This window comes from Thamnophis elegans, chromosome 2, assembly GCF_009769535.1.
Source record: "Thamnophis elegans isolate rThaEle1 chromosome 2, rThaEle1.pri, whole genome shotgun sequence".
NCBI classification, from domain to species: domain Eukaryota; kingdom Metazoa; phylum Chordata; class Lepidosauria; order Squamata; family Colubridae; genus Thamnophis; species Thamnophis elegans.
In genome coordinates, this window is record NC_045542.1 from 59561142 (window position 1) to 59573870 (window position 12729).

The 12729-nt window shown below is 38.5% G+C and overlaps 1 protein-coding gene across 2 annotated transcripts; it reads left to right on the forward strand.

Annotated features, from left to right (window-relative positions):
- Positions 1-236: 236 nt before the first annotated feature.
- Positions 237-10554, forward strand: LOC116504561 (fructosamine-3-kinase-like). 2 transcript variants are annotated; one of them, XM_032211654.1, is made up of 7 exons: positions 237-519; positions 3120-3271; positions 3705-3796; positions 6433-6509; positions 7844-7966; positions 9017-9251; positions 9962-10554. In XM_032211654.1, exons 1-7 carry the CDS (start codon positions 379-381, stop codon positions 9973-9975), a joined length of 834 nt encoding a protein of 277 aa, XP_032067545.1. In that variant the 5' UTR covers positions 237-378; the 3' UTR covers positions 9976-10554. The 2 variants fall into 2 exon arrangements, with proteins under 2 accessions (XP_032067545.1, XP_032067544.1); XM_032211653.1 differs by having other exon boundaries at positions 9017-10554.
- The last annotated feature ends 2175 nt before the right edge of the window (positions 10555-12729 follow it).

The window sequence follows — 12729 nt, forward strand, 5'->3', positions numbered from 1 at the left end:
CGAACTAGAATGATCAAGCGGTTTCGCAGGGCTTCCAGAGGCCCTCCGACTTCCCCTCGTTAGCGGCTTTAACAGCCCACAAGAACGGCTGTTTTTCTTTTTAACTTGCTTTTCAAGCCTACGGCCGTCCTGCTTTCCTTTGAACGAGAACAGCGCTATCTTGCAGAAGCAACCGTCAGTCCTGCAGCGCCCACTAACTGAGTCCCCCTATGCTCCCTCCCCGTCCTTCGCGCCCGCCCCGTCAAAGTCACGCTATATTTGATTTTTCTTGCGTTTCTATTTACGTTTGGCCGCAAAGAGATAAAAAGAGCCGTAATACGAACGTGAGCTGGTGACCGAAGGCGAGAATCCTAAAGCGACAGGCGGCATTTCACAACCATGGAAAACCTACTAAAATCTGAACTAAAAACCACCGTTTTGAAGCTCTTGGGTGGCTCAAGAGGAGGTTACATATGCCAAGGACAAGCCTACGAGACCGACGGAGGACGAGTGTTTGTTAAAAGCCACAACAAGCCCCAGGTTGACGATACTGTGGTGATAGCTCTGTTAGCTACTTAAAATACTGCAACTAGGAAAGCTCGGGGACTGGGAGGGCAGTCAGCTGGTAGCGGCGGCGATAGACACCTTGTGACGCAGCTGTTTGTTTTGCTCCCCGCCGCTTGCAAGAAGGGTGCACAGAATGGGCGAAGCGAATTCCGTTTAAGGGGCGTTTCGATTTTCTGCGCAGCTTGATCAGCATCTGTTGGGGGGGGTGTGGAGTGAGTGAGGGGGGGGCTAGGGAGGAATATATGGTTCGTGAAATCAGCAGGAGCAGTCCTGGAAATTTGCACTAATTATCTAATTAGCTCTTCTCCAATCCTCATGGAATCACCCACTGAGTCTCGCTGGCCAATTAATGCGATTAAACCAAGTAAAGCAAACATTTGATTAAATTTTGGCACCTGCACTTTATTTTTTATGATGATGGAAACCGATCTCCTGCCTTGACCTTCTTTCAAAGCACTTTCAATACTGGGAATTTGCATAAATAATAAGCTTGAGTGCTGTCTCATCTAACAACCCTTGGCAACTCAGGACAATCAAAATTACAATAAAATCCATCAATAAAGTCAAATGCTAATTATTTTCTCTGAAAAAAAAAGAAATTTCATTTCTTATATGAAGCAAATATAAAAAAACATTTTATCTTTTACAAAATGTTATCATTAGCATTTGGTTTTTTTAAAAAAATAATTTGATTTTGCACATTTTAATGGTGATTGTATTCCTTTTAAGCCAGAGTGTCCTAGTGGGTGAATATACATATACATATACATATACATATACATATACATATACATATACATATACATATATATATATATATACATACACACACACACACACACACACACACACACACACACACACATACATATACAGTATATATTTACCTTGCATGTTCCCATTCCAAAGGACAGTCTAGTTGATAACCAGTATATCCAAATTTATTCATCTGCTAACAAATGTTTTCTACTATTTTATTAAGACGAGTTAATAATTCTTCCATTGCAGGGATGAAAAAACTTGGGTTGATGTGCATATTAGGAAGGTGCTGTCAGAATTTTCATAAAGACTCACAAATCACACTTTTATGAAAGGGCAAATTCAGGATTGCTCCTCATCCCATCAATATGCTACCATCTTATGTCTGTTTGATAGTTTGTAATTCTCAATTGGGCTAAACATTGCAACAAAGAACAACATTCTTTCAACTAATGTACCTCAGATGAACTAACTTTCAGAATTCATCCAAAATTTGGAACCTATGATTCCCATGGGATTGAAATTTGGCAAAGTTGTGACACTTTAGAACCATCCCCACCATCCAATTGCATTTCCCAGAAACCAGTGGCCGCATGGTGAAAGGGAAATGGGTCTCTTTCCTACCCTCTGTTCTATCTTCCTGTGATGCCTGTGTCTAAGTGATTGGTAGCAAGGTGATTGTGAGTGGCCAATGTCCTTTGGACCTGCAGCTGAAATTTGAAATCTATTAATAGATGGTGAAGGGATGCGATGGCTCAGTGGCTAAGACGCTGAGCTTGTCGATCAGGAAGATCAGCAGTTTGGTGGTTTAAACTGTGAGTGAGCTAAGTGAGCTCCCGTTACTTGTCCCAGCTGCCAGCCTAGCAGTTTGAAAGCATGTAAAAATGGAAGTAGGAAAATAGGGTCCACCTTTGGTGGGAAAGTAACAGCGTTCCGTGCACCTTGGGCATTGTCATGCCGACCACATGACCACGGAGACATCTTCAGACAGCGCTGGCTCTTCAGCTTTGAAACGGACATGAGCACTGTCCCCTAGAGTCGGGAACGACTAGCACATATATGTGAGGGGAACCTTTACCTTAATGGTTGGTGAAGGAAGAATGAAGGAAACACTTGGATGTCTGCAAGAATAGGACTACTTGCGAGGTGTGGGCATTCGTGATTGATAGCTGAACTTTCTTCCTCATTGGAGGGAAGGACAAGCCAGAACCCATTTTCTGCCTCACCCTTTTCTCCAAGCATATTGGCAAGCAGTTTCAAGTCGAGTACGAGAGTTGTGAGGGCAGAGGAAGCCAATATTATATGTGGGGGGGAAACCCAATGGATCCCAGGTTGTCTACTCTAATTTAGTTCTCTGGCTTCCTTTTGTGGGACATTTCCAATAAAAAAAATGGGTTACAGTTATCTTATTTTCTAAGAATGCTTGTTTGGGCCACATATATATTTTTTGGAATAAAGATGCTCTGGAGACAGGAACATTCTTTAGCCGTGTGCTCTGATTTCATGTTTATTTATTTTGTTCATGTTTGTGAATTGGATGAATCTAAAACAACTAGAATGAACTGAGAGCCTAGTGTGTCCCAAATAAGGGGTCTATGGGCACCTATTTCTTAGGTGTTTACTGAGCAATGCTTCTTTCACCTGGATATTTGATGTATATTTATTTTGTTTTGGGGATACAACAGGTTCATATCTATATTTAAAGAATTAACTGAATTCTTCATACACAAATCAGAAGAACTCTTTTTTTCTGTCCTGCAAAATCCTAACATGCAACCAAATGTTCATTAAATTATAATCTTCTTTCTGACCAGGCTAGGATTATGTTTGAAGGTGAAATGGCAAGTTTAAGAGAAATTCAGAAAACTAACACCATACGGGTTCCTCAGCCAATTAAAGTGATGGATTTTCCTGGAGGTGGAGCCGCATTTGCCATGGAGTTCATAAAAATGAGAAGCCTCAACAAGTATGTAAAAGACTCCCTTTTAGGATGTTGCTTCTCTGAATTAACATCCCTCTTCTTTTCTTTTACAGTGGCGTTCTGAAACTGCCTGCATGTTACTACCAGGAAACAGTGTCTCGCTGGGAGCAAAATAATTTCAGGGATCAGGATTTTCACATTTTCTTGGGGGAGAGGGGTGGTGGAAAGTTAAGTCTCCTGAAACTCCTATCAAGAGACAAGACTCTTAAGGATAGAATTTTTGTAATAACAGTAAACTTACACTGATTGCTTATGAGTAATAACCTATTGATAGGGTAACCATAGGCTAATGTATTGTGCAGATATAGTTATTTTCTAAATTATATATTTGTGGGCATTCATGTGTATAAAATCTCTGTTCAGGCTGAATTGAAATCACATCGTCCATAATATCGGACTTTGTTTCTTCTCCTTCTAGATATTCAGCAAAACTTGGAGAACAAATGGCAGATCTTCACCTTTACAATAAAGAAAATGGAGAAAAGCTAAGGAAAAAAGAACAAACAATTGGTACAGTATAGTTGTTATGAACTAGGAGTTACTTATAATTAACAGATTTCAAGCACAATGTTAGCACTTAGCAATAGCATTTAGACTTATATACCACTTCACAGTGCTTTATAGCCCTCTCTAAGCGGTTTACAGAGTCTGCATATTGTCCCCAACAGTCTGGGTCCTCATTTTACCCACCCCGGAAGGATGGAAGGCTGAGTCAACCTTGAGCCTGGTGAGATTTGAACTGCCAAATTGCAGGCAGTTGATAGTCAGCAGAAATAGCCTGCAGTACTGCATTCTAACCACTGCGCCACTGCAGCTCTTAACTTAAATGGAAGTTGATGTAATTATTAGAGCTCATGGTTCCAAAGATATTGAAATATATACATATAATAAATTAATATTATGCCTCTCTTTTCTTTCTTCTTTATAATATTGCTATTTGCTTCTATTCTGTCAGAAAACTGACATTATTGATTCTGAAATTTTGTATATATGCAAAATGAACCTAGATGCCCGATTAGGCATAAGTCCAATGTATTTTATAGTACTTAAGTCCAAGAATTTCAATTCTTCTGCTATATAGGTCCTATAGCACGTGTGCCTGTTCCTCTTCTGGGTTTCTGGCACACATGTATGCACAACGATAAGATGGCATTTGTGCATGCAGCAGTGCCAGAAACTGGAAGAGCTAGTCTTCGGTTTCCTGGCTTGAGCATGTGTGCCAGCCAGCTGATCATCTGTGTGCATGTGTGCCAGAAACCCAGAAGAGAAACTGGCAAGCATGCACGTGCTGGAAACCGGAAATTGATTTTCCGACGCGTGCATGCCCCCTGGGCAGCTCCTCTTCCAGGTTGCGGTCCAGATGAGCGTGCACGCTCCCTTTTCGGCACTCAAGGTTCACCATCACCATCACTGATATAGGCAGTTCTCACTTACCAATAAAGGAGATTCAAAGTAGCTCAGAGTTGAAATGAGGGATCCTTGGTGCTCTCTGAGCTAGGTTGCTTTCTTGCAGATGTTCCATTACCCAAACTATGTAACATCATCAGTGCTAGTTGCTAGCCTTAGAATTGATGATATTACCTAGGTTGGAAAATGAAATGTCTGCAAAAAAGAACCAAGCTCAGAGAGCATCAAGGAGCCCTCCGTTCTCCCTTACCATCTAGTTGAGACTGGCAATTATGTTGCCAAGTGATGTGTTCATAAGTGTAACCTCACATGATTGCAGCTGCCTGATGACATCAGTTCATTAGTTCCTCCTATTAAGTGAATCATTGTGGGTTAAGTACAATGTCACATTATATTGATTTGCAAATGGATGGTGGTCACATTACATGTTGCAATTTTTGTAAACGTGTGCCAGTTTCCAAGTGCCCAAATTCAGATCTCATGAATTCAGGGACACCAGGAAGGCGGCAACATAGAGGACTGGTCATAACTCTAATTTTTAGTGCTGTTGTAACCAGTGACGTGCGGTGAGGTTTATGGCTGGTGAGGCAGCAATTTTTTTAGACTTGTGGACTTCAACTCCCAGAATTCCACAGCCAGGCATGCTCAGTTCCAATTTAAAGCGACAGCATTTGTTTTTCTCCTTTGCTAAATAAGTTTCCTTCTTTCTTTTTCTTCTCCCTTCCCTCCTTCCTCCCTCTCTCCCTCCCTCCCCCCTCTCAAACACACACACACACACACAAAGTTGGATTGGAGGGAGTCAGGGAGACCACAGGAGGAGGCAGGAAGCCAGTCAAAGAGCCATACTGAAGCACATACTTTTCCCCAGCCCCGGAAGGATCCAGCCCAGTTTCACTGATTACAGGTTTGAAAAGACAACATGGCTCTGCCTGCAATCAAACTACACTTGGGGAAGGAAAGCACTTCCCTCCAGCCTTTGCCCAAAGCCCCACACCAGGAGGATGAAGTTTGAATTCCTCCCCCTCCCTCCGACCCACACGTACCTTTTCCGGCTGTTTCAGAGAGGATTTCAACTCTGCTCTTGCCTGCCATCATGAAAAGAAAAGAAAACGTAAAAGGAACAAGGCAAGAGCTGAGGTCAGGCTGAGCTAGTTGCTGCCAGAGTCACCGTGGATGACTCTGCTTAACTGTTTAAAAAAGCCTCTAAAAAGTGCCCTCTACAGGAGAAGGCAGGAGAACGACGTGCCTCATCTACATCAGGAATTTTTCGGCTTTTAACCCTTGCTTAACTCTGGTTGAGTTATCATAAAACGCCTAAAGTCACACAGACTAGATGACGCACGTCGTTCTCCTGCCTCCTCCTGTAGAGGGCACTTTTTTAGAGGCTTTTTTAAACAGTTAAGCACTAAGCAGAGTCATCCACGGTGACTCTGGCAGCAACTAGCTCAGCCTGACCTCAGCTCTCGCCTTTTTCCTTTTACATTTTTTTTTCTTTTCATGATGACAGTGGTGGGGCTCTGCGTCTCCTGCCTCCCGACTGCATGTCCCTGGTTGTAACTTCGGAACAGTTGTTGAACAAATGGTTGAAAATGAAGATATCTGTATTCCATCTAAGTCTGCAGTATGAAAACTATTTCAGAACTCAGCAGGATTCATTTATGAGTTGCTCAATAAGTAGAGAAAATAAGTGCTTCTATTTTCCTGTTTGCAGTCTTACTTTTGTGATTCTCTTTTGCTAGGAGTAGGCCAGACAGAACCTAATTATGTGGATAAATTTGGATTTCATGAGGTCACCTGCTATGGCAATATAACTCAGGTAAATTATTTGAACAAAATATATAACATGTTAAGAGTGTTAATTGTAAGGCTATCATCTCCTTCTAGATTACTGAACTTAAATTATTTAGGTATACCTGGTGGGTGCAAGGAAAAAAGGGTGTAAATCTTTTCTTAAATACTGCATTTTTCGGAGTATAAGATTGCCCTTTTTCCCTCAAAAAAGAGGCTGAAAATCTGTGTGCGTCTTATACACTGAATACAGCATTTTTTGCCTTCCGAAACCCTGCCCCTTTCACCAACATGGCCGTGCAGAATCTTTAGGAAGCTTTCAGAGAGCTCCTGGGGGGCTGGGGAGGGCAGAAATCAGCAATAAATGGCCCATTTTTTGCCCCCATAGCCTCCAGCAGCACTCTATAAGCCTTCATGCATGTAATTGTTTTGACAAAAAATGGGCACATTTTGCAAAAAACAGGCCATTTTTTGCTCATTTTTGCTCCCCCCGGGAGCACTCTGCAAGCCCCCCCACCCCAAGGCTAATCATGCCTTTTTTTGGCAGGGGGGAAATGGGTCCATTTTTGTGAAAATCGGGCCGTTTTTGGGAGGTTTGCAGAGTGAAAAAAACTTTTTTTTTCTTTTGGAAAAGCTCTTTAACTGATTGATGAGAATTACATTGATTAAGTGCTGTGCCAGCAGAAACACCTACCTATCTACTGTATTTCTCTCTATCTCTATTTCTCTCTCTCTATCCCCCTACCTACCTACCTACCTACCTACTTACCTACCTACACACTCTCTTTCTCCCTACCTACTGCATTTCTCTCTCTCTCTATTTCTCTCTATCCCTTTATCTACCTACTTATCTACCTACCTACCTACTCTCTCTCTCCCTGTCTATTGTATTTCTCTCTCTCTCTCTATCCCTCCACCTACCTACCTACCTACCTACTTTCTCTCTTTCTATCCCTTTATCTACCTACCTACCTAGCTACTCACACTCTCTCTTCCTACCTACTGTATTTCTCTCTCTCTCCCTCCCTCTATCTATCTACCTACTTTTTTTAAAAAAATTGCCTCTTCAAAACCTTGGTGCATCTTATACTCAGGTGCGTCTTATACTCCGAAAAATACTGTAGTTGCAATCATTTTGTTTTGTGAACTGCATCTAAAGCCCAACATTACTTCTAGCATCTTAACTGGCCATACAATATATATATTTTTTGTAAACAGAGTATGGAATTTTTTTATTCATGTTTTGCTAAGGGACATTGTGACTGGAATTTTGCCATTGCCACAAAAGTGTTCAAAGAAGGGGATGTTATATTGTAGTTGATAAGTTCATAGCATCATTTTTCCACTAGTTTTATTTTGCAGGTCAATGAATGGCAGAATGACTGGCCTACTTTTTTTATTCGACACCGCCTCCAAGCCCAAATGGATTTAATAGAAAGAGATTATGGAGACAGAACAGCAAGAGAGTTGTGGGAACAGCTAAAGGTAGGAAGAACATGTTAGAATGTTACATTAAAGCAAATGAAAATATCAGAGTACTTGCCTCTGCAAAAGCTAAAATTCAATTGACCATTTCTGACTGTAATAATTCTACCAGCATTTTTTATAGCAATGATATTTTTTCCCAAGAAAAAGATCTATTTATAGTTTCATTTATCTGCTGCTCTTTTTTCTAGCTACGATTTGATTGCTATACAATCCTTTTGGGATGACTTGGATGTAATTTTTATTTCCTTTCAGCCCCATCATAAAAATGAAATATAAGAAATGGGTGTAGATAAATCAGAACTGAAACTTCTTAACTGAAAGGAGAGCCCAAACTTGGACTATCCTAAACTTTTGTGATGTTTGAGACCACACTGTCCTAAGCCATTATGTGACTTGTTGCTGACTTTCCATATGGGTGAATTCAGTCTTTGGGAAATGTAAATCATGATGATATGAAATATTATATAAAGTCAGTCAGTTAGTTAATTTTAATGGAACAATATTGAAGTGTTATGTTTGAACCTAGTGTCAGTTTCCTTTTAGTTCTTCAACCCTGCCATCTTTACCTAATCATCCTGTTCCATTCATAATATGGAACTGCATTTCATACAACTGTACTAACTTTGATATTATTTGCATTTTTTTTAAAAAAAACTGATTTTGTTCTTTCTTTTGCTCATACTCTCTCTGTCTCTCAATAGCCTGTGATCTAAAAACATTCTGAAATCAAATAAAAGATACTGAATCAAAAAACATTCTGAAATCAGATAAAAGATACTCAAAGGAAACTACATTGTCCCAAGTATTAAAAAAAAATCCAACCCTATCTATTTCATCTTATTAGGCTAAGTCATAGTGAGAAACCCAACGCTGCCACTAAAAGCAACAAAATTTGTAATATATCCAGTTTGTAAAACTAAGGTTAAAAAATTAAAAATAACATTTAGAATCTGTATGTATATTCTGCTATTTGCCCTGTAATTTCCTCAGTAAAAATAAAATCTTTGGCCACTTTTCAAGCTATGTGTTTTTATGATTTTTTAACAGCCCAAGATTCCAGAAATGTTTCATGATTTGGAAATAATTCCTGCACTTGTTCATGGTGACCTGTGGTCAGGAAATGTAGCTGAAGATGACTATGGACCAATTGTCTTTGATCCATCTTGTTTCTATGGCCATTCAGAATTTGAACTTGCAATTGCTATGATGTTTGGTGGATTTAGTAGTTCTTTCTTCTCTGCATATCACAGCAAAATCCCCAAGGCTCCAGGTTTTGAGAAACGTAATACTCTTTATATGTTATTTAATTATATAAATCACTGGAACCATTTTGGTACAGAATTTCGCAGACCTTCTCTTGCTGTAATGCAAAGCCTTTTAAAATAACTGTCATGCACAATCATTCTTAGTAAGTGATTCCCTGTTTGGTACCTGTTGCTTGAAATGTAATGCATCAGAATGGTTACCTAGAAGACAGTGTTAAATTTGTGTGGTATACATCTGCTTCCTCACAAAACCTTGCAGTGGGCTTGTAATAATTGCACACTATGATTATCAAATAGTGCACAACTAATTATTTCAAAAACAGTTCATCCTCATGTTTTCTTAAATGAACCTGCCCCAGTATTAATTCTGACAGATATTCAAAATACTGCTTTCATTTTCTTCTCTGCCTACATCTAAGCCAGCTTAAAGTTGTCTGCAGGTGTTCTAGTTTTAAAATAATGTTTTCTCTATTTTCCCCGTATGGCATATTTCATTAGAATAGCTGAAGAGGTGGCTGTGGGCATTTCCTCTCACCAATATTCTGACAATATACTTCTCTGGTGGTTTAAGGACTGATGAATAGCATTCTAATACAGCCATCTATCTTTGCCTTGAATTAAACAAATGTTGGCTTGGAATTCAGGATATTACACATATCTGGAGTATGCCAGATTGTAAATGGCTACAATATGCCACATATGTACTGATTATGCTGTTCCCTTTTAGGAAACTATTATTGATTACCTTGTGCCAAATTGTCAAAAACAGTGTATTGGCTGTTGGAACTTACGGATAGCCAACTGGAAAAGACTTTTGGAAGATCATTTTTGTGCATAGTAACTGCAGATAAGTAGATAAGTATATGTACAAAGTTGGAAAGATTTTATCCACGATAGAGGAGTGGTTAGTGAAGACGATGAATTTGCAGAAATGGCAAAACTTACTTGTTTGATCAGAGAGAAGACAAGTACAATTATGAGTGACTGGGAACTCTTTATGAACTTTTCGCTGAAAACTGAAAAACAATGAAGTGGTGATTTATGGAGTTGATGATTAGAAAGGGAAGATATGGGAAGAAAAGAATTATGCTTTAACTTTGAAGGAGGATAGAAGGTAAATATTTTGTAACTGCTGTAAAGAAGATTGGAACTGATCTTTTATGTATATTCTTTTTTCTTACTTTTCTTTCTTCGGTCTTTTTTTTTATTCAGTCACTTACCCTGCTCCCGTTTTTTTTTAATTCTTTTTATTTTGTTAACATTTATGTTTGCTTTTACCATTGTATAAAATACTAAATTTTATACAATCAATTTAATAAAGTCACAAGCATACACAATGTTTTTAATATTTTAATTTTAATTCTTACTGACTCAGTTAGTATAGTGATCTAAAAGAAATCATGGATAATGATGTTTCATATCTTTCCATTTTCTCTCTTCATAAGAATTACATTAAAATGTTGAAAAATAGAGAATATTAGTCACTGATTTCCATACTACTTCAAGATTCATTTGATTGCTATGCTGTATTTACATACTGAATAAATATTCAATATCTATAATTGTTCTGTTTTTTTCTAAAAAGATCTCATTATATGTTTAAAGGTGCATGCTAGCAAAATTACTTAGTAATATTGACTCAGTAAATTCCCAGCTAAGTCTGGATTGGTTTGTTTGTAATATTGTAACACTAGTTGGGGGTTATTTTATGTCTTTTTCTTTTATCACAAGATAAAGTTATGGATAAGCTCACAATATGTCATCCATAATAAAACACAATCTGAATAAGAGGAGTTGTACATATAATACGGAATTAAAAGAAAGCAAAGTCCTATTTACATCATTTGAAACTAGAACTCTTACAATTATAAATTCAGGTATGTCAATTCTTAATAGCTTGACATTAACGTTGGAGTTTCTCCACATTTGGGATACTTTATCCTTGTTCAAACCTAATTGCAAGGCAAGTAAGGTGGAAGGAATAGGCTAAACTTCAAATAAGAAAACCTTATTTGGAGCCCACAGATTAGATATTCATCACTTTCATTTTAACAGCTTAGTAAATAGGATTCAATATGACCTCCATAAAATATATAGAAATATTTAAAGAAGAAAAAGTGGAAAAACAAAGAATCTTCTGCCCTCTCTCATTGAATAGGAAATTGGGATTTTATGGTTTCAATGATAGCTCTAATTCGATGGGTTTATGACTCTACATTTTGTCCTCTTATTAATCTGAAGGGGAATAGGACACAAACAAGAAACTGCTTCTTCTCTCTTAAAATTTGTAGCTAACCATGGTTTTGCCTTGTTATATTATATCAGTAATATAATTGTTCTGCATTTTGAAGGCTTGAATTGTAGAGGAGTAGCTGAGTCAGCTGAAATGAAGATGAAATGGCAATATACAGTTTCTGCAAACTCATAGATAAAGGATGATTAATGCCTGCCTTGTAAATATAGGTATATTTTTACTTGGAAAGCAGAGATGGTATTCATCCGCTTCGCTCCGGTTCGTGTGAACTTGTAGCAGCGGCTGCAGGAGGCTCTGCCCACCCGCCCCAATGTAATGCGTAAGCACTGCATATGCACAGAAGGCGGTGCACATGCACAAATGAGGGGCATGTGAGCAAAGTGAGCGCATGCGCCAGCGCACTCATATTTGCAAATGGACAGGGCAGGTATGTAAATCCCACCTCTATTGGAAAGAAAGTTATTTTTTTGGGGGGGAGGGGCATTTCAGAAAGATTTTTTTTTTTTTACATCAGTTGTTCCTAACCTTCGGGTGCACTGGTAAAAGGTTGAAGGGGAGTGAAAATGGAAAAAAAGACCCATTCTCTCTTCCAGAATAAGACCATAAGTTTCCAACACCAACCTGATTGAACACTTATGACCAAATCAGTGATAAGGTTGAAATCATAATTAGTTAGACGGGATTTTTGTTAATCAAAAGAGATGATAGTGGAGTATGATTTTTGTTTAGGTGACAATGAATAGGAAGGGGAAGTTTAACATTTTCCTCCATAATACACTTTAGATGAAATCCTATCACTTCCCCACATCCCCCTTTCATTGGGCTTTCTTCCTGGGATCAACAGCAATTATAGAGAATTTCCTTTTAATTTCCCTTAAAACACCCTGTTTACATCTCTCAAACTCTGGTAACCTTAATGTGAAACTCCTCGTGATTAACATTCCTAAAATGGAAATTTGGAAGTGCTTATCAAACTTTATAAGCAATTTGTCACAGATCAAAACACTATGATGTGAACTTGAAGCAATTTCTTTATCTTTCTATTCCACAGAAATATCTAGGATAAATAAAAATGAAATCTTCAAAGCCGTGCTATATCTTAAGAAATCTTGGCAAACAAGATCCAACAATTATTTAAATATGGCCATGCTAGATCAAAGAAAAATCCCACCACTGATTATTTTGTTGTACCCTCAGTGAGAGATGATGCCCTTGTGGTCAGAATGAACCTAAGAATTTAT

Excerpts from the sequence above, each read along its gene's own strand:
- LOC116504561 (XM_032211653.1), top strand. The coding sequence starts at position 379 with ATGGAAAACCTACTAAAATCTGAACTAAAAACCACCGTTTTGAAGCTC. Across the intron at positions 3,797-6,432 it reads GAAAAAAGAACAAACAATTG|GAGTAGGCCAGACAGAACCT; the intron begins GTACAGTATAGT and ends CTCTTTTGCTAG. Across the intron at positions 6,510-7,843 it reads GCTATGGCAATATAACTCAG|GTCAATGAATGGCAGAATGA; the intron begins GTAAATTATTTG and ends TTTATTTTGCAG.